Genomic DNA, 27,037 nt, shown 5'->3' with positions numbered 1-27,037 from the left:
TGAACAGTTTTATTCATGAAATAATCGCAACAAATTGCCCTCGACCTCTGAAATTAATATAGAATTTTTGCTCTCGTGACACTTTGACATAATTTCACTCGCCTTCGGCTCGTGAAATTAAAACTGTCAAAGTGTCACTCGGGAAAAATTCAATAATTTCAGAGCTCTTGTGCAATTACTACTGATAATAATAGCAGTCTGATTTTTGTATGAGAGTTTAATGAAAGGGTAACAAATCTATTATATAGAATATATAAGTTCTGTCCGAGAAAACACATGGGACCTTTTCGTAGTCTGACATTCAAAACCTGCAACCTGTTCCACAATTAAAACTTTCCCTGTTCCAGTGTTCCCGTACATCAAAGTTTATCCGACTAAACACCGTTAAGCTATTCAACAAATTTTCAGCTTGCTATTAATAAACTTTTTTTGGTACGCAGGATCCAGGCCTATTATTGCTAGTGACAAAGGTAAACAAAAATGTACATGTTTGCTATATATGTAATTAATACACTGCTGTATATAGATAAGCTCAGTGTGAGTTGGGATACTAAGAAAAATGTTGTACGTGGTCGTTTGAAGAATGCGTAAAAGAGTCAGATTTCATTATTTCCTTAACTAGCAAACAAATACTTGTTTATTCACAGCGTTGCAGGTTCAAAATATATACTTTTATAAATAGTACAATGAAAATTAATACACGTGTCTGATGTTGAATTATAAACAGTAAGATGGCTGGTAACATTTTGTTAAGGCTGTTCAAACATTTTTTGGACTTGGTTATTGACTAAAAAATAAAAACACAAATCTTATCGACCCTTTCAATATTGCGGAGTCATATAGATCCCAATAAGAATTAAAAAAAAATACTACATTGCTAAACGAGGCTCTAAAATGTATTGGCAACGGTATTGGGATGGAGAGTTGAGTACAGTCTTCGCTTGGGTATAACATAACCTATAAAACTTCGTTATTTTCGGTCTCAGTCTACATCAAGCAGAACTGGCTGACTGTAGTTCACGCACGTGTTCTTTGTTTACAAGATTTTTATTAGTTTCTATCGTTTATTCTGAGAATTATATTGCGCTCACGAGATTAATATAATAGAAAAAGGTAAGTCAATGTATTTGTGTTCAAAACAATTCGAAGTTTCTTATATTATATTGTGACACTATTTAGTCCGCTCACGAATTGGCCTATTTCTTCCCGAAGCTTCTCGGCGTTACGAGACAATACCATTCCTATCCACGGCGTTCGAGACGACCGCTGCCGAAGTATATATAGAACCGAGATTCGAGCACAGGCCAGTCATTTCCTTCATCGAAGCGCGTCGCGTAATTTAATGTATTCGAATCGGATGTATTGAAATGTATTTATTAGTTATTATGTTTAGTTAATTAAATCATAAATTTGAGTTTGTAAATAAATTAGATGTGTTAGTTGGTGTTATTTGTTTGTAATTATTAAATAAATAAGCGATGTAAATAAAATAATATAAGTAAGTCTTCCTTTATTTAGATTAGTGCCAAAAAATATAAATAAATAAAATAGTAGAGTCAATCGCGTAAAAAAGACAATTACATAACAATATTATGCGTGCAATAGGTATATTATGCCTTCTGGGACTGATACATCCCAGTAGTAATACATCGGGAAATATATTAATATATCCTTTATTTAAGATATTGTCCAAAACTTATCTGATTTGGAGGAGCCACAACATCCTTTTTACGCAGAGATGACAATGCTCTGATGCCGACTCCTCATTAGATTAGAAGAACCTGCAGTTGAAGAACTTGGCAAACCAGCTCAAGAGCAGGGAGATAATTAAACTGAAGCTGAAGACTGTAGTCATTCAACTGACGACGCACAGCAGCCACAAATTCTAGATCCAAGTTTCGATTGGACCATAAATGCTAACAACTGCTTCCCAAAGTATGTTATCCCCTCGCTCGCATGAAAAACCAACGCTTACAGATAAAATAAGCATAGATTCTTCTGTGATTGACTGCTTCTATATAATGTTTCCGAAAAGTCTAATGCAAATAAGTCACTATACAAATCTACGTTTGAAAATATTGGGAGTACTAAAAAGAGGAAATATTCAAGAAACACCTCCAGGTGTTAGCTCCAATTACCGTTGTTTAGGATGTTCCCTTCCTTATGTTAACGGAAAAGAAATAACAGAATTTTCAGAAGACACACTTGTCAGCGGTGTAGTGTTATGTTTCGACCTTTAGTGTTATGTTCCGACCGCTTCTTTACATCTCAGTTACTGCTAAATACAATAAAATATCCTTGTGTTGGAATATTCATGTCAAACAGAAAAAATACACCAAAATTTGTATACTCCGTCTAATATACTTACCGTTGCACGTCATCCGCGTCATAGTCAGTGACGTCACACGATACCAACACGAAATATTTAGGCGGTAGGTGTGTTCTTTTTTTAGAATCATTTTGCCGAGTACACTGAAATTGCAGCCACTAGACATATTTTATTATATACGCGTAGAAATAATATTTGAAGATTTCTATTAATGTTAACTTAAATAAATACACAATAATATATTTCATTTAATTTGTATAAATGGATTATAAAGCGTTTTTATGAAGCACATTTGTTCCGAACACACTGTAACTGTAATCGAACGAAGGTGATATTTTGGCATAAATTGGTAACATTTATTTGACAGTTGTGGTGATGACACTTCATATATTTGTTTTTATTCTTTACTATAAGTATTTGTTTTATTATATTTATTGTTTTTATTATTTACTTTAACGTAAGATTATAACTTAATTCTTCTTTTTTATTTCTAAAGTTTTTATTTATTTACATTGAATATTAATTTGTTTTCTTGTATAATCCACTTAAAAAATCCGCAAAAAATTATGTGATATATTTGATTTAAAATGAATTAATAGTTATTTATGATATAAGTGTTAAAAGTACACGTTTAAGGCACCCATGTGAAAGTTTGCAGAATGAGCGATAGCGAGTTCTGCAATTCACACGAGTGCCTTAAAAATGTACTTTTTAACACGCATATCATACAATATTTTTTCTACAAACGTAATTACAGGACAATATTATCTACAAAAACTTTTACTTGAACTTACTGACATTCCATTTTTATATTTTTTTGACATTACATCAAAATTGCCTATGCGGTCAATATGAACTGCAGTGCCTTAAAAATATTTTAAAGCACTAGTGCCTTAAAGTAGCATTTTTAACGCTCGTATGGAGTGCTAAAAATTACATTTTTAACACGGTTGTAGAAAAAGAATTTTTTGTAATTGGGCAACAATGTCAACTTAGATCTCTGACGTAAATAATGACGTGCAACAGTAAGTATATTAGACGGACTGTACGTGAATGTGAAATGCCCGTATGCAAAGAAGGTATATTATGTACCTACTAGTAATTATAGGACAACCGGATTGATAAAACGAATGCTGAAAGATAGCGCGGTCTAAAAGAAATTAGTTGTCTATGTCTAAGTCTAGACTCTAGACGCAACAATTTTTTATAACCAATAAATATATGGGCGGCGTCGATCACGCTGACCAAATGATTACTCTCTGTGACTTAGAAGGAATATCCAATGATGGGAGGAAGGCGACAACATGGATCGAAATTGTGACAAATGGACAAAGGGTAGAGAACAAAGTAAGAATAATAAACCTATGCCCAAAGATATATTCTCATGTGTAAAGAGTGCATGTTCTTGTCATAAATAAAATAAAAATATATTACATATATCCTTTTCCGTTAGCAGAATATCCGTCTAAAATAGGCGTAGCTCAGGCGGTAGTGTGCTTGACTCGAGTGCTGGTAGGCCGGGGTTCAAATCCTAGCGCCGAATAGAACGTCGACTCAGCCTGAATAAAATGAGTACCTTGGGTAAAACCAGGGGTAATAATAGGCGGTTGAAGCGTAGCACTGGCCCTGTTACCTTCCTTGTATGCCGTAGGCCCTAGATATAGCAGACTACCCTGCTATAGTCTTAAAGTCACGAAAGCGGTATAAAACGGGAGACTATTATTATTATAACTTGCATTTGAAAAATTTCGGAAATGGGCCTTTTTCTTAATTTATAATTAATTTATGTTTATTCTAAAAATCATTGTACTAAGTAATGCCATAAAATACAGTGCTACAAAACAAATCTCGTTAACTTGGTTACTTCATTTTCCGGGCAACAAAAAGAATGTATGTATTAATTTATTTATTCAAATGTGTATTTTACACATTGATTTGTGTTTCAAACTATTTTTAAGATCAAAGCTTTTCGCATATAAATTCCTGATCTTCAATCATGAAAATGTGTTAAACTGTCGCTAGACAACTATTCGCCCGAAATAAAAATAAATCTGTATGTCAACGAATAAAACAATGTGTAAAATTTTCAACTGAATTTGAAAGTACAGTAGAACCCCGCCAATCCGAACATTCGGCAAATCCAAACCAACAGAAAGTGAAAAAAAAATTAAAAATTCAAGACAAAAACTTAACATGATTATTATACAAAGTAAAACCAGAAAATTTAACAATCTAGGATTAATCGGTCTGTGACTCACTCACTTTTTTCTGATGCATGGAGGTGTATCGAATTGACGCAGCGATGGTAAACCATTTACGCATAAACATTACATCGACCAGTAACGCAGCAGAGTTCTGCTCCACGTAAAGACCGCTTTACAGCTTGCAAGAAAACTTGCTGCAATTTCTTGCATGCAAGACTTTCATGCAAGTCTATTGCATGGTCTTTTACAGCTTGCAACCCGGCTTGCATGCAATTTTAAAGTTTTACCCTTAACCTAATTTATAAACTTTTGTTTTTTTTTAATTATTTTATTGCTGTTTATTTAACTTGGTAAATTTCGAAACGCCAAGACTATTATATCAGAAATAACCAAATATAAAAGGAAAAAGGCGGTAGCAGCAACTTTAAGTATTATTATTGCTGCAGCCAGCCTTTTAGTCACTAATTTAGAACGCCGAGATCGGAGATGGTGAGTAAGATCTTATTTGAACAAGAAGAGGGGTAATAATGTATCTCCAACAGAAGAATTTATCCAAGTAGATGATGAAAATGACTCTAATTGTCTAGGAATGAATGTACATTTTAATAAACTCTTGGGAAAAATTGAACAATTACAAAGAAATCTATATTTGAAATACTATTTCTGCGAAACACAAATTAATTATTATCCTAAGGTACTTAGCTAGAGAAGAGAGAGCTTCCGTAGCTTAATATACAATTTACAATAATTATAGAATCTCAGAAAGTGCCATTTCATTATTCATTCATTTCCATCGTTGATATATTTCACAAACAGAAAACAGCTGATCGCCATGTATTCGTGAATGCGTGTCGTCAATGACATTTGATATTGTGGAAAAATCAAATTCCCCTAGACTTGCATGAAAACTTGCAGAAAAAATGGCACCAAACCGATTATCGCGCAATTGCAAGAAGTTGCATGCAATAATCAACTGACGACATACTGCGCATGCCTTTAGGCAACTTTCTTGCGTCTTGCAGGTAGAATTGCAAGCTGTAAAGCGCCCTTAACGTAAAGCCACAACCAGACTTCAGTGGCATCCGCGTGTGCCACTCGATATGACAGGGAAACTTCTTCCTAGCTTTCTTCATCTTTATTAGGGTTGCTTTGCGGTTAAACCAACTCTACAATGTCTTCATCCGTAAATTCTTGGTGCCCATTGTCGTCAGCTTCAATCCATTCTGTAATTGCACTTTCTTCTTCGTTTTCTCATCCTGTTCTACGACTTCTAGGTCATCTTGTAATGGAGCGTGGAAAAATGGAGCTTCTTCAAATTGTAAATCTAGCCAGCGAGTTCGACTAAACACAAACAATCACAGATCACTTAACTCTCTTTAGATGTTTCACCCAGGTATCTCAAGGTCATCCTAAACTAAATGTCATTTTTAGTAATGATACGTTTGTTGAGATGTCGCCATGCACCTGGAGTGAAGATTTCTTCTATATCACTGAGTCTGAGTGTCATTATAATTTGTCAATTGTCATCATTGTCAGTATGCCTTTATCTTTATGTCAGTAAATGTTTATCTGATTGTTAGCAATAATAAAAAATCCTGATTTAGATAAAATGGATTCAAATACAGTTTTTGAAACAAAACGAATGTGATTTGAAGATCCCTAGGAAGATCAAATTCCTAGCTTACATTTGCATGGTGAGTTCAACAAGTATTTGTTATTAGAGAACAAGTAACACAGTTAGTGGTGTAGGGAAGCAAACGAATGTAACACCAAGTATTTGTTGTGTTGGTTTGGGTTTATATGACTGCGGACACTAAATCCATTCGCCAAAACACCAAGTAAGTAACCCCTACTGAGTACTGAAAATATATAATTAATAAAAATTATTTTACGTGAAATGAATATGGTTATTATCAAATCAATTATATTAATTTTTTGTTTTAGTTGAAAGTCCTTCAACAAGTAGAGATGCACACATGTTTCAATCATTTGAGATACCCTTTTGTAGAAGTATTTGGAACTCAATTTGGAAGATAACTATTAATAATTTCATTTGTAAAGATACGATTTGTAAAAAAGTATATACAAAGTGGTTTTACTGGTATTAAATAAATAAATAAAAATACGTTGTCATGTCTTATTTTTTCCCAAATGGTATTTTGTATATTTGAAATTAAAAATAATTTGCATATTTTAAAACCAAATTATTTTTTTTCCAACTATACAAATATTTTAACCTAACATTTTCTTCCCACCAAAATTACATTTTGAAATTCCCGCTTGCATTAGTTCCGATACAAGCGGCATGGAGCGCTGTTTTTCATATTTAACCAAAGCGTTATCGTGAAACATCTAGAGGAGGTAGGTGATCTGTGCAAACAATGACAGTGGCACTGCATCAGTGATATCAATATGAGATAGGTGGAAGAGGGAGAGAGTGAGACAGGTGCAGCGACGAAAGCTTTGAATTATTAGTTAGGCTAACTTTCGGATAATCCGAACTTTTCGGAATCCGAACAGACTGCCCCCCCCCCCCAATTAGTTCGGATTTGCGGGGTTCTACTATTGTAACAATTTCTGTCAAAATTCGTAATAATCACAGGTTATGGCACTAAAACAGGTTTTACTTGAGGCATTTTTCTTAGCTAACAAATGCATTATCACATATTTAAATAGCAATATGTATTTAAAAATGAACGGTACTTATCAACATCAACTTTAGACCACAGCGTAACGCAAACTGTTCAAAGTTCAACCAGGTTCTTAAATTTTCAACTTTGAACATAAGGATTAACTTTTTTAAAACCCTCCTCCAAATCATTCTGTACAAAACTCGCATTTAATTTGCTGCACATTCAGTATTTCCAGTCCAATGCCATTTACTTTCAATGAGTAATCCATTAAAGAGAATTTTAACTCTAAACTACCTGCTGGTCAAAAAGGTCACCCATTGAAAATATAAATACCTAGACCTACATATGTTATGGCGAGCACGCCACTGTGTGTGTTTATATTTCAATATTTAGACTACGTGACATGATAAACACCAACGCTTGTAATTTCGCGGTGTCAGCGAAATGTTCATGGACTATGAAAGGTTTTAAGAAATATGTAGTTTGTATTCATTAATTTTAGTATCGTTTTGTATCTCTAACTGTTAACATCTCAATAAATTTGTGCATTTCCTTCAGTAGTTACGTTACTCAATTCTCCAACGAACACACCACATTTTATAAAGAATAAGACTGGCGCAGTTAGTAGAAATTTCCAATTAGAAAAAGTAAAGCCTTTTTTTCTAATCGATTTTAATCGTTAATTGGGAAATTGGAGAATTAGTGACTTAGTAGTTGAGTTCCGAGTGTAAGGCCACGAGGAAGGAAAACTGAAGGAACCCGTAAGCAACTTGAAGAATTCCAAGTGTAAGGCCACTTGTTGTGTAAAGCCACAAAGCAATTCGGAAGTTCTGGAGAGGCGCAACTAGTAACTTCGTGAAATCTTCTCAACCACCAGCTTCAGTGAAAAGCCACTCGACCCTGGAAACGGTGAAGCATTTCCACAGAAGAAGCAACAACATCCCGGCTACCATACCGGCTACATACAGTTTAGAATTTCGACCAGTTCCAGTGTAAGGCCACTTGATCTGGAAGGTACAACGTTCTCCACCCGTTCTCTTCCCGTTCCAGTGTAAATCCACCTGATCTGAGACGCTACAACGTTCTCGACCCGTTCCGGTGTAAGGCCACGTTTTCACGGAAGTACTTGAGGTTAGTCGAATTATATTCATTTTGTATTTGTTTTAATTTTTTTATTTACTCTGTTTCGCTATTTTCCAACTTTTAAGATATCATATCTAGTATTTGCATTTTTTATTTATTTAATTCATTTTTGGTTAATACAATGGCAATTAGTAATGTAACAGCAACAATTTCAGTCAGTACTTCTAATAATTATATTAATTGTGAGAAAGCTATCAAGTTTATAAACGTTTTTAATGGGTCCTCCTCAAAATTACATTATTTTATAGTTTCTGTTTATTTGATTTGTACAAAATGTGACCCAGAATTGCCAATTTTACCTTTTATTGTAATAAGCAGATTAAAGGAAATCACATTATTTTTATCTGATCGTGAACATAATACATTTAGTCCAAATGATATAGTCCGAAGTAATATTATCAAGTTCACTGAAAAAATTGAATATCGTAAACTAAAATTAGACCATCTGGACAAAATATTACAAACAAAAATAAAGGATATTCAGCATATTTCGCCTTTGGTTAAATCAAACAAACAGGCAGACGCCCTGTTAAGTGCGTCCATAAACCATATGGCATATCTCTCATACAGGAAAGTAAATTGCCGAATTTCAGAAGGTTAAAGCTAACCTGGGTTTAAATATTTTTTTATATTTTAACGAGCAAGTCTTTAAATACCTTAATAATTACAACAAGATATTAATAATAGAAATATTTTGTATCTTTATAATGAGAATAACGAGAAATTGTTTTGAAATTATAATTGATAGTCCTTCTGGTATTGGTGACTCAGATTTTGGAAAATAGTTAAAACTAAACAACACCACTGCCTGGAAAATTTTAATATTTACAACTTTTCCTTTTTGATAAACAAAAAAAAAATCACACTGTTATAAGCTTTATTTTAACTGATAAAATTCTAAATACATCAAAATCACCATTAAACACAGGACCGTATGTTATTCATTCTTGAAGTTAATGAAACCAATAAAAGTCTAACATTTAAGTTGGATAACGAGATTATTCGCAAATTTCATTTTAATGTAAAACAATTTTATGATGCGATTACTTAAACGAAGTTGAAGTGTAACATAGCAAGTAGTAGATATGAGCTTTTATTATACATATTATGAAGAGATTTTAATCAATGACTACAACTTATAATTCGATTACCTTGTGGTACACTTCATCTACGGCCTTCTCACAACAACAAAAATAGAATGAGTTATTGCCGGTTGGTTTCTTTGTTTCATGTGGCCCTACCTGCCCTGTTCGGAGCATATCCAGAGAGGCTCTACACTACAAGCCCAAAACTTCGAAGCTGCAAAGAAGCCCTTCTTGGACACCCCAGCTTCGGTTTTCAGGAGGGAGGTGTTATGGCGAGCACGCCACTGTGTGTGTTTATATTTCAATATTTAGACTACGTGACATGATAAACACCAACGCTTGTAATTTCGCGGTGTCAGCGAAATGTTCATGGACTATGAAAGGTTTTAAGAAATATGTAGTTTGTATTCATTAATTTTAGTATCGTTTTGTATCTCTAACTGTTAACATCTCAATAAATTTGTGCATTTCCTTCAGTAGTTACGTTACTCAATTCTCCAACGAACACACCACATTTTATAAAGAATAAGACTCATATACCTGAAATATTTCGTTTCCTTGTCTCACACACATGATGTGTAAATTCAAGGAATTTATAAAAAATTAAAGCTTCGGACCAATGACGCTTTGGAAGCGCGTATTAAAGCGCTTCCTTCAGCAACCAATAACTTAAACCTCGACAAAGAGAAATAATTATATTATTATAACTAGTGAAAAAGAAAGAGAGCACAGTTACCACCCTAAAATACTGTAAAATTAGTATTTACTTTGTGATAAAATGGGTCTGACCATATATTATATTATGTCTCCAGGAATATTAAGGGACACACCGCCAGTGGTGGCGTTAAAAATACTAGTACGTTGGCTAATTCATACAATGATAAAAATTAAAAGAAAACGTTATTTGACCACAAAATTACACGACACTAACAATGATCGTACCCTCGGTTGGCCAGTTGATGGGTCTTGTTTGAGCTTCTATTTTTCTTTTAAGTGTGTTATTTTACCGACAGTTTATGGCAAAACAGTTCGAGTCATAAATAACAAATTTTGAGAGACATTTTTCTATTTCACGTTGCGTTTAATCAATTTTGTGTTGCGTTGAATCCCGTCTTCAGTTTTTTTATCTTTTTTCGTTACATTCGTTCCGTCGGAGTTCTCATAACTCATTATAATATGTATTAGCTTTTCAAATAAAGAATAGAATTATTACAGAAAACGAATGTTAGTTGTAAAACTCAAGAAAACAATGTTTTTAATTAAATATTTAATTTATATTTAAATTTATCTTCTTAGTTTCAATAGAGTACTAATATTACTGAGGTTGTTCAACGAAACTGTTCTTCAAATACAAAATTCTTCGTTAGAGATATTCATTAGCCTATTCCACAAAGAAAACTCATTTCAGTATGTTATCTTTCTAGAAAAAAACGTAAATTTCCGTTATTTCCCTTTATAATACCTGCTCGCAACATTATACTACAATAGATATACATATTTACTTTTACCACTGATAAACGGGTTTTATCCAGACATACACATTACTGACCACAGTATATCTATTTAGATAAGCATTTTGATAAATACAAATTTTCGACTGCACCTTTCTGATATTCCTGTTTGTTATACATATTTTTCAACGCAAGTTAGGCGGTGTATCAATATTACCAGCGAACGGCAGATCTCGCCAGTGGCGCACAACCCCCCCTACACGCGACACTATATATACACGGAATTTTCGATTTTCTAAATCTGACTGAATTGAAAATTGGGCCAACTCCCATCTTCAAGTTCAGAAAAAGACTCATCCATTCATATGTCAACCATCCATTTTGGTCCAAGGATGTCGATTTTACGGCCCTTCCTATTAAGGGTCTGTTTTTCGTTCTCGTCCCCAAAACTCCCAAAAATTTCGAAAATTTAAGTCCGACCTTTGCGGCTTCTGATAGTACTGATCATTACCTTTCCAATGCATGTCTAATTTTGAAAATTGGTTATACCATTCAAAAGTTACCGAGCTCAGAAATATGACTCAATTTTTGAAAATGTTTGTGGATAATTATGTATGTATGTATGTGTGTGGAAAAGTTACACCGATTTGAATTTTTTTCTGTGTTTGAAGAGGGGGTGAGGGCCGATGCAGAACCGGTGTAGTTTGTGACTTTTGACCACCCATAAGCCAGCTATAGGACTTGGTAGGTACAAAACGGCATATTTTTTGGGGGTATATATCTTCGGTTCAAGAAGAGACAGGAGAACCGCAAATACACCAAATCAATAGTATTGAGTTAAGCTTTCAAATGGTGTCTAAGCCGTCAGGATCAGACATACACACGGCTCAGTATAGCCGAAAAACGGGAAAAAAAAACTTTGAAAATTTTGGTTTTTCGACAATTACTCAAAATTTCAACTTACTAATTGCGCCAATAACTGACCGTTTGTAGAAGGACTCTAGACGAATCTAACGGTGTATACCTCATATGCGGGAAAATTCGAATTTTTAAGTTATAGGCTTCATAAGTTTGATCAAATCTATTTCCTATGGGAAAAACGGTTTTTCAAGCTAAATAATTCCTGTAATAGCTTCAGTTATCATACTTGACCTTAGATGCATCAGATACTACTTGTCAATACGTTTCAAACTCATGTTTAGTGATCAAAATCGGTTAAGCCGTTTGGAAGTTATTAAGCTACAAAAGTATAATCCAATTAACGATTATTCCCGAAATGGTTTATGTACTTGTAGTGATTACGACTAGGTCTGGATCTCGCGTATGAAAAAAAAGTTGATTAATAGCAAGCTGAAAATTTGTTAATAGCTTAAGGGTGTCTAGTCGGATAAACTTTGATATATGGGAACACTGGAACAGGGGCAGTTTTAATTGTGGAACAGGTTAAAAATTTGGAACGGTCAGACCACGAAAACGGCACATTTATTTTGTCCGACAGAACAGACTTAAACTCTCCGAACAGAGATTAAACTCTCATGCAAAAATCAGACTGCTATTTATCACCTGTCATTTGACATATTCTACATGTTCCACTCATTAAAACGCCCATTTGGTGATAAATAGTAGTCTGATTTTTGCATGAGAGTTTAATCTCTGTTCGGAGAGTTAAATTCTGTTCTGTCGGACAAAATACATGTGCCGTTTTCGTAGTCTGACCGTTCCAAATTTTTAACATGTTCCACAATTAAAACTTCCCCTGTTCCAGTGTTCCCATATATCAAAGTTTGTCCGACTAGACACCCTTAAGCTATTAACAAATTTTCAGCTTGCTATTAATCAACTTTTTTTTCATACGCGGGACCCAGACCTAGACGCTAAATTTGATCTGGCAACGAGCAATTCGAGTTCATTTACCGGCCATCCCAATTTTTTTTTCAATCTATTTCGAATAGAAAAAAATCTAGTGTGCATTCGATGGACACTAGATCATTTGGGAGATAATGCGACAAAGGCGACCATTTATAAAGCTTAACGTGTAATCGAGAAACATTGCATTCAACTTCATACATTTAATTTATAAATAAACTTTGAAAAACTCCTGATACAAGAATAAAAAACCGCTAAACGTCGTAAAAATGAGTGGCGCATACAATATTCCAGCTACAAAAGATCTGATATGAATATGTATTACGTGGCACGAAAATGTATTTTCATTTTGATGCAAAACAAAATTCTAGTTTTATTTTAAAAAATATTTGCTAAATTTGGAGTAAACGCGCCACAAAAGAGCCTCAAAATGCAAACTGTATCAAAGTTACTCTTTTGTCGCACGTTTTATTTCAAATTTAGCAAATATGAAAAAATCTTTCAAAATGAAACTAGAATTTTATTTTCCATCAAAATGAAAATACATTTTCGCGCAGCGTAATACTCATATCAGCTCTTTTGTAGGTGGAATATTGTATGCGCCACTCATTTTTACGGCGTTTAGCGGTTTTTTATTCTTGTTGCGTTATACAATGTGTATTTTTTTCGTTTTCTGGTTTTTTCAATGTTAGGGTTTTGTGGACGCAATTTTTTAAAGTCACACTGACGTTTCGTCTGCAAATGTGCAGCATCAATGTAGCTGTCAACCGTCGTAACTCGAAAGAGTACTAACTGATAATCTTTCCGGCAGTTGACAATTTGACCCTTTCAATAACATTTGGTCTGGTCATATAATACTTAATGGTATTCATCATCACCACTGGCTCTACAACCCTTTTTGGGTCTTGAATGTTCCAGGATTCTTCTCCACTCCAATAATATGTTTCGTGTTTTTTTTGTCCATTTTTTATTATTAAGGATATTATTTCTATTTGCTCGATGTATCTGTTTTTGTTTTCAGACGATAGTCTCTAGATTCTAGACGACTATAAATGAACCACGTACCTATCTTAAACACCTGCAACAAGCCATAAACTATTTTCACCTTAAAGACAAGAATTATATACTATATATGTATATACTATATATAATTTTTAACCAGCAGAAATTTAAGAGCACTTGACTGTCTGCAACAAATTAAGAAAAGATCTAATGAAGGTTAAGTTTAAGAACACCCAATGAATATATCCACATATTGCATACGTGGTAAATAATTATTTACATCTGAATGGTATCAGAACGTGTATACTAAACCTCATACAGAATGTCTGGGACGAGCTGGGAAAACCCATTAGGAGGCGTGAAAACGTTTAACTACAACGTGCTTTTAGGAAACAATGGGAATAGATGGGCCAAGATGTATTGATCAATCTCATGAAAGTACTTCACTACGTTTACGTGATATTGAAGCCCGAGGTAATACTCGATTCAGAGCACACACGTGGATAAAGGAAATTAAAGGACATGCAAGGAAATTAAACCTTATTTTGACATTGAAATTTTTGTGTTTTTCATGTTTTGTGCAAATAAAGGTTATTTGGAATATTTTGTACAAAGCTTCAACCATTATTGTCACAATTGACCATATATTTACTGGACAACAGATAATAGAACAATGCTGAGAGTTTGGTCCTGAGTTTGATGTTGCGATGCAAGAACTTGGCTTTCCAAAAATACTAAACAATTTGATACGTATGGAAGTATGGATATGTATGGAAGGGTTGCGATGTAAGGTGAGAGTTGGACAACAATACTCGGAGACATTTGAAATAAACAACGGACGAAAACAGGGAGATGCACTCTCAACTCTCACCACCATCTTCAACATCAGTGGTGCTGGTCAGAGGAGGCAAGGGAGGCTTAGCCTCCCCATAATTTTTTTACACATGCTACACTGTTTTGTTTACTTTGCTATTTTGCTTCGCGTTAGAGATATCGGAAAAAGTTATTTGAACAAGTTGGTCCAAATAATGATCTGACCCCAGACACCAGGCGGATCTAGGGAGGGGCCATGGGGGCCATGGCCCCCTCCGAGAATTTAAAAAATATAAATTTAAATATTTGCAGTTCAAATGCTTTTAGTTTCAAACACATGTATATGTATTGAACAAAAGCAGTAACGAAAGCTTCAAGAATGAGATAGGATATTTTGCAAATTAAAATGTTGAAAATTTTACAAAGTCCCAAATCGTATCAATTTCCATATTCTGTATACACGAAGAAAAGCAATGAAGCATTACTTGGGTCACCAGAACAAAGGAGTTTATTGGTACTTTCGCACAGTCAAAGTCAAAAAGATTCTTTATCAAGATTGCGTTTTATTTTTCTAACGAAAAACATGGTCACAATAAAGGGATGACAGCTCAAAGTCTTGTCACGAAACCTTTAACATGTTTAGCCAAACTCATCGTCAAAGACGGAGCCATACAAACCCATGAAAAAACATCATACCACAAGGAGTGCGTTCAGGTTGGGCTGGATTTTCTATAAAGTTATCGCAATCTGCAAAAGTCAGTCATTAACCAGATATACTCTCAGATGTCTAAATAGGTACAAGAAAATAGAGAAAGACTACGACTAATAGTAGAGTCTATAGTGTTCTGAAGTCGACAAAATACTCCTCTAAGAGGCTATCGTGATGATAGCCTTCTGCTTCTGGACGAAGATGCTGGACCTAACAATGAGGGGAATTGTTAAGGTTTAAAATTGCATCAGGAGATAAGACTCAAACAACACCTATTCACCGCATCTTCCCGAGCAACATACATTAGTAGCACCAGTCAAAATCAATGATAACATATAACATGTTGTGATGAAGAAATAATTGAACAAATAATGAATCAGGTTCAAAGTGCAAATTATTACTCTGTCATGTTTGACGAAATGACCGACGGATCCTACGTGGAACAGCTTTCTCTAAATGTGAGATACATACACAATAACAACATTCGTGAAGACTTTGTCAAGTTCATTGACGCTTATGAGAACATAAAAATAATTAGTGAAAATCAGAAAGAGGGTTAGAACAACGCCTGACAGGTGAAGCACTGGAAAAAATAGTATTAAACTTGTTGAAAGAACTGCACTTAGATCCGAAGAAATGTGTCCTGACTTTAATAATACTTTAATAACTATAAGTTTGGAATGTCTTTATGGCACTCAAAAGTCTGTGAAAAGTGCCATAAAACTCACTATTATACCCCTCATTTTTAAAAAATTTCCCCAGACCCTTCGGTACCCCTCTCAAAAAAAGTTCATGGCCCCTCCCGAAAATCTGTCCTGGATCCGCCCTTGCTTTACGGAGACCCGGTCTCATTAGAGCTGCATTATAAATTAATAGTTTAACGCACACGCTGCCCGGAGATTGGGCAAGGGCGGCTGATCAGCCAGCAGCCTCCTCTGCAATTTTAGGATCCTGACTACAAATAATGAAAAAACTAAAAGTGCGAATTTTGTGATGAAATTTATTATGAGGGGTTAGAATGATATTTGGAACAACTTGTTCAAATAATTTTTTCCTATATACGTATGTAATGCAAAGCAGAATATCGGTAATATACCGTATTTTTGGATTCGCAGAAGGCCGCTTTTAGAATTAAAAAAATTCAGTTGAGTATCTTAAAAAATGTGAACCTTCAACCTGTATGGACCTCCCCTATGGTAAAAATCACGAGCCGCCACTGTTCAACATAGTTCTCGAATACATAATCAGAAATGCTGGAATGGAAAAACTGACTTCGATATTTCATGCAGAAGCATCAAATTTTCTGTTGAGATTTACACACGATATCGATCTGATCGGAAGAGAAGATTTGATAAAACAACTATTATGTATGTACAACTAATCCAAAAAATTATAGAACAAAACAGAATAACACAAGATAAGAATGGATATCAAGCATCCTAATCCTAATAGGTAACTCTTTTTAAAAAGAGAGACAGATTAGAGAGGAATTAATTTATTAAATACAACACTAAAATTAACAATCAAAGAGATAACAAACAAACTGAATGAAATTATAACATTAGCAGAAGACCAACAGGGTTTTAGGTTGGGAATTGGGAAGATCATGCACCGACGTTATATTTATTAGGAAGATTCAAGAGAAATCATTAGAATAGGTACAACAGACCGGCATATTTATGTTTCGTTGACCTTAAGAGTGCATTTGACAGGGTCAAATTACGCAAGAGAGGTACCTCTACCTCTAGGAATAATTAAAAATTTAAAAGTAAAAGTAGAAGAATTAACTGACCGAATTGAAGCAGGCAATGGGATGACAGGTGGATTCCCTGAGTACTCTGTTGTTCAACCTGATCATGGATATCATGATCATGGATGAAATAATAAGAAAAGTAAGAACTAAAAAATGATACTAAATTGGGAGAAAAACAACTTAAAATAATCTACTATGCAGACGATGCAATACTAATTTCTCAAAGTGAAGATGATTTACAAGGTGTGACACAAAAGACAAAATGCATGGTTATAACAGCAAATCTACTAAGATATAAATTGGAGCTGGAGGGTCAGATAATAGAACAAGTGATAGAGTTTAAATATCTAGGCATCACACTACTGAAAGCTCTAAACAGAGGTGGAAGATCAAGAGAATAGAGCAAATGAACAAGTGATCAGAGGCGTAGCTACCGCCGTATCAGCCGTATCAATTATACGGGTCGAAACAAAATTCCATTCAAAAAATTCTACAATTATGTCACTATTACAACGCTTTGAACAGTGTATAGTGTATATTGTTTGAAATCGATACTTTATCTATATATAAACTATATTTATGTACAGGTACCTATCTATTTTCTGCCTCTCGCCTTTCTATAACTACAGAGCTTTTTTGTTTTCAAGCTACTTTTTATTGTCTGTTCACCGTTGGTTGTATGTGACACATTGTATAATGTATAATGCCAAATTGCAATATTTATAATCGCTTTACCTTTGAATATTTGAAACATTGAAACAATGTGTATTGTTTGTGTATAATATCCTCTATCTATGAGCTCAGTGGATGCTGTTGTTCAGATAGAATGGAAACACCAAAATAGCAATGCGAGAATTTATTAATGAGACGTACACTAGGGGTGGTGACCTGAGAGAACTTTGAGTAAAGACTAATAACCTGTACGCGTTACAGTTGAAGACTGTTGAAGACTATTGAAGACTGTTTCTCTAGCCGAGATATCTTAGTTTTATAGAAATTTAAATTGGGTCAACGTTGACACAGGACTCGCGTGATTTGTGTATCTAATTAATGTAAATTGTTTTACTTTCGTCAGCACTTTTGCCTAATGTCCAAATTATATTGTTTATAATTGACCAATTTGTATCTAAAATAATTATCCACATGAGTGAATATAATAACAAATAAATTAGTTGCGATCTACGGGGTGATAAAATTATACTGTCCAATTTCGGATATGAATTCTGAACATTTGAAGTTGGACAGTTTGCGTATATTTTCGTGTAATCTGTTCTTTATCTATAAATTGTATTTAGGTATATCTAAGTATTTGCCGGTCGCTCGCCGTTAAAGTGTAGAGCTTCTTTGTTTACGTTCATTTTCTATGTACATTTACCCTTGGCTTGAAAAAACTGAATCTGTTTTAAAACAATGAGTCTCAACAATTCAAATATATTTTTCGACTTTGGTTTATTAGGTTTATTATTATTATCTATATTTGGGCTTTATACGCAGAACTTATTAGTTTTTAAGGTTGTATTATGCAATTTGCAATTTATTTAAATTATGGAATATACAGGGTGTTTCATTAATAATTGGAAATAATTTAACTGTAGATTCCTGGGCTCAAAATATTAAGATTTAACCCAAAAACAAAAAACGAAAGAAAACTGGTACGTTTATTCCAGAGATGAATTGATTTCATCAATTGCAAATTTCTAGTACCGATCATATATGCGTCCGTTTTGGGTAGGTCAACGGATATTTTATCTCATTATTTTTTGTGTGTTTAATTTTGAAGCATTTTTGACACTAGATTATTAAATTGAGGTATTCTAGTACTACAAGTTACTCTTGCTTTAGGTCGGTAAAATACACCGTTTTCTTTTTGAAATTTTTTTCAAATTTTGTTCAAATTCAAAAAACGAAACATTTTCAAATCGATTTTTCTAGAAGACGGTGTATCCTACCGACTTAAAGTAAGAGTAACTTTTAGTACTAGAATACCTCACGATTTAATAATCCAGTGTCAAAAATGCTTAAAAGTCAAAGACAAAAAAGTTATGCAATAAAATAACCGTTGCCCTACCCAAAGAGAACGCATATGACCGGTACTAGAAATTCACAATTTATAAAATCGATTTATCTCTGGAAGATAAATAGACGTACCAGTTTTCGTTTTTCTAAATAGAAGTGTTCTAGAGGTATGTATTTAAAAAAACTGATTAAAAGTCGCCATCTTCAAAGAACTCCAGCTCCCTTAGGAAGCATTTTAGGAGTAGGTGATTTCGGTTATTCCTTAATATTTTGAGCCCAGGAATCTACAGTTAAAATACTTCCATTTATTAATGAAACACCGTGTATTGTTTAGTTTTATTTCATTATCTTTTATTTTGTAATATTATTGACAATTTTTGTAATTTCAGTAAACTGTATTTGTTATTATTTTTTTCCTAATCTTTGTAAGCTTTGTCCATAAAATTGTAAAACTTTCAATGACAAGAAAGCATATTTCTATTCTATTCTATATAAGCGCTTTTGCTTCTTTTGTTGAAAATTTTTTAGCACTATGCCATATTAGCGGTGGAAAAGGGCCCCGCGACAAACTTTGATATGGGGCCCCTATGGGGCTAGCTACGCCACTGCAAGTGATGGAGTTTAAGTATCTAGGCATCACACTACTGAAAGCTCTAAACAGAGGTGCAAGATCAAGTGAATAGAGCAAACAGAGCCGCAGGTTGCCTGAATTAAATAATAAGGAGAAACAAAGAAATGAAAGGCAGAATTTACAAAACTGTCAACAGGTCAATAATGACATTCACGATAGAAAACGGCCTGACACAGAGAGGACAAAAAGAATGCTAGAAACAAATGAGATGAAAACTCATCGAAAAATCGATGTTCAGATCTATGGGATAGAACTAGAATTACAGATACACGACGGAGATGCAAGGTGGAAAACATTAATAATTGGGTGAGAAACAGAACAGTAGAATGGAATGACCAGAGAGGCCGAATGACAACAAATATATTATTAGTAAGGAGGGCGAGAGAGGGTTCCTCAATAATAGGAAGACGATCAGTGAGAAGACCACGAAAACGATGGAACAACTGACTGGAGGCACATTGAAAAAACAGAGTCATGTCTATATAAAAAGAAGAAGGTAAAATGATCAGATATATTTGGCTTGAATACGCAATTTAAAGAAAACTTAAAACAAGAAAAATGCGATTTCAAAATTACTTATGAGGATAGTCGTTCCGTACAATTCCGATAGTCCGATAGTTTTCTCTTATTGGATAGTTTTGTACTCTTGGATATCAAGAGTTCACTAGTCAAGAACTGAGCTCAATAGTTTTTTTTTGTACTCTTGGATAGGTTCTAAGGAATACAATAAACCATTAACCAATCCCGTAAAACTGAACGTTAGAATACTATTTGTTGCAACGTAGAAAGAAAGAAGGAACAAAAAACTATTATAAACAAGGACGCTTGATAATTATCTTTGTAAAATTATTAATTCGTAACTACAGTAAATCTACGTTTAATCTTCATATACCTACTAGAATATGAAACATAAAAAACAGTCAAGAAAACTCATTTCTGAAGGAAAAGAATCTAGAAAAAGCAGAGGACGATACACGACAATGACCATGCAAATGCAATCATATTAAAAGCGAAGAACAATCATGCAATATATAGAGCGGCAGCAAGCACAGAATTATCGCCACCCTTGGAAGAGGGTGGTATCAAACCCTTGTTTGATATAAAATGTAAAAATGTGAAAACATTTTATGCTTAGTTATATTGTAGATTTGTTTTGCATAAGAAGTATAAACAGTTTATTCCTCTTTTGGATTCTAACAAAAATACGATGGAATTTGTAATATTTATGAAAGAAAAGTAAAGCCCAGTCGAATTAGCACTGTACGCCCATGCAGAAACAAACACATCTGGTCTGGGCGACGAGAGAGATGCAGCTTCCGAATACGTAAACATTGAACAGAAACAAATGACGAAATACGTTCTTTTGACAGCGTGCTTTACAAACACGCACAATCACCGAAGTATCTTACACATTTTTATAGAAAAATAACAACTTACCGGGTAATACATCCCCTGAGGGGGAAACAAGAAGGCGCCGGCGCCCCACAGCTTGACTGATTTTGCGGAACTGCTAGATAAAAACACTGCACAAAGGCAAAATGTTGGTAAATTGGCACTGGGTTTGGTGAAACTACACAAAAATCACAGTATTCAATTCATTCACGAAGTGTGGTTTGGAACTGAAGAACAACGCCCGATCTTTGTCGAGCAGGGTTCTCAAACTACCCTGGCTACTCGTTTTCGACGATAGAGCGGTACAGAACGCAGGAAGGCGGAGGGAAGCTAAAAGCGTGTGGCTGTAGGTATGGTGAGCGCTGTTGCCAATCGAAACATATTTTCCCTAAACACGGGAATTAATTCATTCAAATAGAATGGTGAATAAAAAGTTCTCCGTATAGTAAATAAAATACTTCTATATTCAAGTTCAAAGATGCTAAAAAGTCTGTATTACATAAAATATTCAAAACAAAAAAATATATTTTAGACTTAATATAATTATAAATAATTGAGGCCTATAGAATCAAAACCTGCTAGATCCATGTTTTAAAATTTTGTCAGGAGACTAAAAAAACATTAAAAATGTCGATTTTCCAAAAAGTATCCGGCATTTCTCAATCAAAGGATTATCAATAAATGTCATAAAATTGCACACTAATTTGTCATTTTTCTGTATGCCCCTTACATCTTCAGTTTTTTGTACTTTAATTGGGAGTTAGCAGAACGAAAAATTTAGGATTTAGGAGGTTTTGATTCTGATGGGCTCAATTACACTTTTATAAAAAAGAACTTTTTTATAATAAAACCATTTTATTATTTTTAGGAGAGAATAATCGAAGGGGGCCAAATCAGGAGAATAAGTTGGGTGAGAAAGTAATTCGAACCCAACTCATGAATTTTTGCCATTATCACATCGTTCTTTTTAGTCGGTACGTTGTCTTGGAGAAAAAACACTTTTTCTTTTGCATATTATGGAGCCGTTTCTCATTGAGTTCCTGCTTCAGTTTGTCCAATAGTGGAAAATAATACTGGCCAGCGATAGTTTTACCTTTTTCAAGATAGTCAATTAAACTTATGCCTTTGAAATCCCGAAATACAGTGGCCATGACTTTTCCGACCCATTGATCGACTCTTCGTTGCTTCGTAGCTCTTTTGTCGACTTCACTTCACTGCTGTGCGTTCATTCTGTTCTGTGGTGTATAGTAGTGCATCCAGGTTTAATCAAAGGTTTACCATTCGACGCCAAAAGTCCGACGAAGTGCTCTGCATAAGGTCCAAACACTGCTGAGAAGTGGTCACACGATCATGCTTTTGGTCAATAGTCAGCAAACGCGTGAGGGTAACTTTTACACATTCAAAACTTCGTTCAAATATGACTAGTGCGCTGTTTACTAGTTCTTGTAGCCACTGCCAATTCAAGCATCTTCACTTTACGATCAGTTCAAACCATTTCGTATACTTTGTCACATTTTCGTTATAAAAGAGGTAAAACTCAAAATTATAGCTCTTGTGCCATAATCCGTTTTCTTGCAACGCCGTTATAAATATGGCTGAGAATTTTAGTTTAAAACACCCTAAAAGTTAAAAATAAATAACCATTTTTAATTTCGTTGCAACACGAAACTACAGCCGCATCATTATTCTAGTCCAATCAGAGAGTGCAGCAAGCACCTCTACCGGTTTCGAAACTTATTAGTCTCTCATCAGGAGGCACATATGCTGCTCTCTCTGACCCAACCAGGACAAACCTCGGCGTGCAGTCACGGATTGCAACGAACGAAATGGCAGGGATTCCCTAGCGGCAACTGCTAGCAAAAACTAAGTTTTCAATCTAGTAGCACATAATACAACATCAAAAGATGTTACTCTACATCCTACCAGATTGGAAACAATGGGAACCTTCTCTGGCAACACCTCCGAGGCTTCTACAATTTGCAAGCCATAACGGATGCTGAGACTAAGGAAGATGAGGGAATCAGCATCCGTTATGGCTTGCAAATTGTAGAAGCCTTGGAGGTGTTAATAATACCAGAGAAGGTTCCCATTGTTTCCAATCTGGTAGGATGTAGAGTATAGTGGTGTAACGAATGTCATTTTTTGAACATTCGCGAATACGAATGCGAATGCGAATATCTGCTACTGACATTCGCGAATGCGGATGCGAATGCAAATATTCAGTTTTTTAAATTTTTTTCTATTTTTGTAATGTTTTCTAAGTTTACAATAAGAAGTTCATTGATATTTAGTGAATATGAATCTGAATCTTAAGCTTTATTCTTCTTCTTCTACGGCTCAACAGCCCAAATTGAGCCTTGGCCTCCTTTATTTTTTGCCTACACCCTTGTTTGTCTGTGGCTGCTCTTCTCCATTCACGGACTCCTAAAAGGACTTGTGCGTCGCTGTTTACTGTGTCTTCCCAGCGCTTTCTTGGCTTTCCAACTGGTCTCTTTCCCTGAATTCTAGCGTTCAGTGCTATTTTTGGTAGCCTATCCTCTCCCATTCTTATCACATGTCCGGTCCATTGTAATCTTTGTATTCTAATGAAATCTGACAGAGGTGTTTCCATAAAGTTGATAAAGCTCGTTGTTGTATTGACTTCTGAAGATTCCGTTTTCCCTTAAACTTTATTAAATAATACCAAATAATAAAATAACGTCAACACTGATAACGTGGTTACACGAGGTTGAGCTACCTTTTCTTAATAAAAAAAAGGATGAGAAGTGAATAGATTTTGATTTTATTAACCTAATTATCTTCAAATTATTTTTCTTTCTGATATTTATATTCGCAAAACATTCGCACAAATTTCGCGAATGCGAATGCGAACGCGAATATACAAAAATATGCGAATGCGAATACGAATATTCGTTACATCACTAGTAGAGTAACATCTTTTGATGTTGTTTTATGTGCTACTAGATTTAAAACTTAGTTTTTGCTAGCAGTTGCCGCTAGGGCATCCCTGCCATTTCGTTCGTTGCAATCCGTGACTGCACGCCGGGGTTTGTCCTGGTTGGGTCAGAGAGAGCAGCATATGTGCCTCCTGATGAGAGACTAATAAGTTTCGAAACAGGTAGAGGTGCTTGCTGCACTCCTGATTGGACTAGAATAATGATGCGGCTGTAGTTTCGTGTTGCAACGAAATTGAAAATGGTTATTTATTTTTAACTTTTAGGGTGTTTTAAACTAAAATTCTCAGCCATATTTATAACGGCGTTGCAAGAAAACGCTTTATGGCACAAGAGCTATAATTTTGAGTTTTACCTCTTTTATAACGAAAATGTGACAAAGTATACGAAATGATTTGAACTGATCGTAAAGTGAAGATGCTTGAATTGGCAGAGGCTACAAGAATTAGTAAAGAGCGCACTAGTCATATTTGAACGAAGTTTTGAATGTGTAAAAGTTACCCTCACGCGTTTGCTGACTATTGACCAAAAGCATGATCGTGTGACCACTTCTCAGCAGTGTTTGGAACTTATGCAGAGCAATTCGTCAGAGTTTTGGCGTCGAATGGTAACCTTTGATTAAACCTGGATGCACTACTATACACCAGAGAACAGAATGAACGCACGGCAGTGAAGTGAACTCGACAAAAAAGCTACGAAGAGTCGATCAATGGGTCGGAAAAGTCATGGCCACTGTATTTCGGGATTTCAAAGGCATAAGTTTAATTGACTCTCTTGAAAAAGGCAAAACTATCGCTGGCCAGTATTATTTTCCACTATTCGACAAACTGAAGCAGGAACTCAATGAGAAACGGCCCCATATGCAGAAGATAAAGTGTTTTTTTCTCCAAGACAACGCACCGACTAAAAAGAGCGATGTGATAATGGCAAAAATTCATGAGTTGGGTTCTAATTACTTTCTCACCCAACTTATTCTCCTGATTTGGCCCCCTTCGATTATTATGTGGTTCAATGCTGAAGAGTTTGCTTATAAATACAAAATTTAGCTCGAACGAAGAGATAATTGACGAAACAAACCCCTATCTTGTAGAGCTTCCAAAATCGTATTATTCTGGGACGCATAAAGAAGTTGCAAAATTGCTGGAATCGTTTCATTGAGCTAAAAGAAGACTACATGGAAGAAAATAAAAGAATTTTCTGAAAAAAACATGTTTATCATTTCAAAGCAGGATACTTATCAGACCATCCAGTATGTAGCTGAATTCTACTGAATACCTGAAGTTGTTGAAAGTGAAAGTTTTTAGTGTTTTAAACGAGATAGGTATCTTCGTAAAGTAATTATGAGTGTGATATCTCCGAAATGTAACATAAATACCGAACAATAGTATGTTGTTTTGTAAACACCACCGGTGTGAAATTTTCTCACGTTTAAAATACGATCCGCATACTACTTTGCACTATTAATTACTTAAATTACCTTGAAACGAATGTAATATGTTGCATAGTGTAATTAGGTATATAGGTAAATCAAAACAAAACGATTATGCCATTTAAATTAGAAGACGAGCATTTATTTTGAAATAGTTTGTCTAGTTTGTATTTTTTTTTGAAAAAAAGCAATAAAGTCATTATTATCCAGATTTAGCCATACGGCTTACACTCCCTCTAAGGGGAAAATTGACTCATCCCAGATACCTACGGTATCAAAAGGATTGAGCTCTGGTGGGACTCTTTCCGTGTTATCGAGCCCTAGGTGACTTGGAATGCAGGTGTATCTCCCAAAAATTTTCGTACACTTCTGGCCGTCGCGAGTAGTACAGCTTTCTGCATGGTCTTATAAAGATGTTCATTCAGACCCAGCTTTTTTATGCTTTCGAGGAGGGTCTTCGGAATGACTCCAGTAGTAGACATGATAATCGGTATCGTCTGGGTACTTTGCATTCTCCATTGCCTTCGTATTTGAATTTCCAGATCTCTGTACTTGGCGATCTTTTCAGTAAATTTACTACGGAGATTATTGTTGTTAGGTATCGCCACATCAATTAGTGTTGTTTGTTTTGTTAATTTATTAACTAGTACGAGATCTGGTCTATTATGTGCCACTGTTTGGTCTGTGAGCACAGTGCGGTCCCAGTATAGCTTGTAGTTGCCATCCTCAAGCATACTCTCAGGGACGTATTGATAATAAGGGAGATGATCCGTTTGAAGAAGTCCCAGCTTGATAGCTATCTCCTGATGAAGGATTTTTCCCACTGCGTCATGCCGTTCCTTGTATTCAGTTGCAGCAAATGCCTGGCAGCCCCCTGTAATATGTTGGATGGTTTCTTGGGCTTGACATCCATATCGGCATCTGTCGTTTTGAACCTGAGGGTCTTTGACGATATATTTCAGGTAATTTCTGGTTGGTATAACCTGATCCTGAATGGCCAGTATTGATCCCTCCGTTTCAGGGAACATCTTTCCTGACGTCAACCAATAGTTCGACGCTGTATTGTCGACATAGTCTTGGCTGACCTCATTGGGATGTCGCCCGTGTAGAGGTTTACCCATCCAGGTGCGCAGTTTTTCGTCTTTAGTGAGGTGGTTTATGCGCATTTCTGGTTCCCTCAGTTTAATCGGTGTTGTGTCATCTACTGCGCAGATAGCGCGATGTAGAGTAGATGTCTCAGCCTGCATCTGAAAATAAGTTCTTAAGTTAGCAATTTGTTTGTCTAATTGCTCACCTATATCCATAAGTCCTCTTCCTCCTAAATTCCGTGGCAATGTCGTTCTTTCCACTGCACTTTTGGGATGGTGTTTTTGTGCCTTTGTAAGGTGCGTTCGTACTTTTCGCTGAAGATTTTCTATGTCCGTTTTTGTCCACTTAACAATGCCAAATGAGTAGCTAAGCGCGGAACATGCGTAGGTGTTTAGTGCCTTAAACAAATTTCTACTGTTAAGGTGTGAGCGAAGCAGCTGTTTTACCCTTCGTATAAACTCTGTAGTTATCTCTGTTTTCATTTGTTTATGGTCAATTTTCCGCGCTTGCTTTACTCCAAGATATTTATACATATCGT

The 27,037-nt window shown here is 35.1% G+C and overlaps 1 protein-coding gene across 1 annotated transcript in view; it reads right to left on the bottom strand.

The window, feature by feature from the left end:
• Positions 1 to 21,343, bottom strand: part of LOC126884707 (RNA binding protein fox-1 homolog 3) — a 519,785-nt gene extending 498,442 nt beyond the window's left edge. The window contains exon 1 of the mRNA XM_050650828.1: positions 21,073 to 21,343. Coding sequence (XP_050506785.1) covers positions 21,073 to 21,084 — 12 coding nt within the window. The 5' untranslated portion in view covers positions 21,085 to 21,343. The remainder of the gene's footprint in view (positions 1 to 21,072) is intronic.
• Positions 21,344 to 27,037: the final 5,694 nt, after the last annotated feature.

Source organism: Diabrotica virgifera, chromosome 5 (genome assembly GCF_917563875.1).
Source record: "Diabrotica virgifera virgifera chromosome 5, PGI_DIABVI_V3a".
Taxonomy (NCBI): Eukaryota; Metazoa; Arthropoda; class Insecta; order Coleoptera; family Chrysomelidae; genus Diabrotica; species Diabrotica virgifera.
The sequence above is the reverse complement of the archived record's forward strand: the minus strand, read 5'-3'. Positions and strand labels throughout refer to the sequence as shown.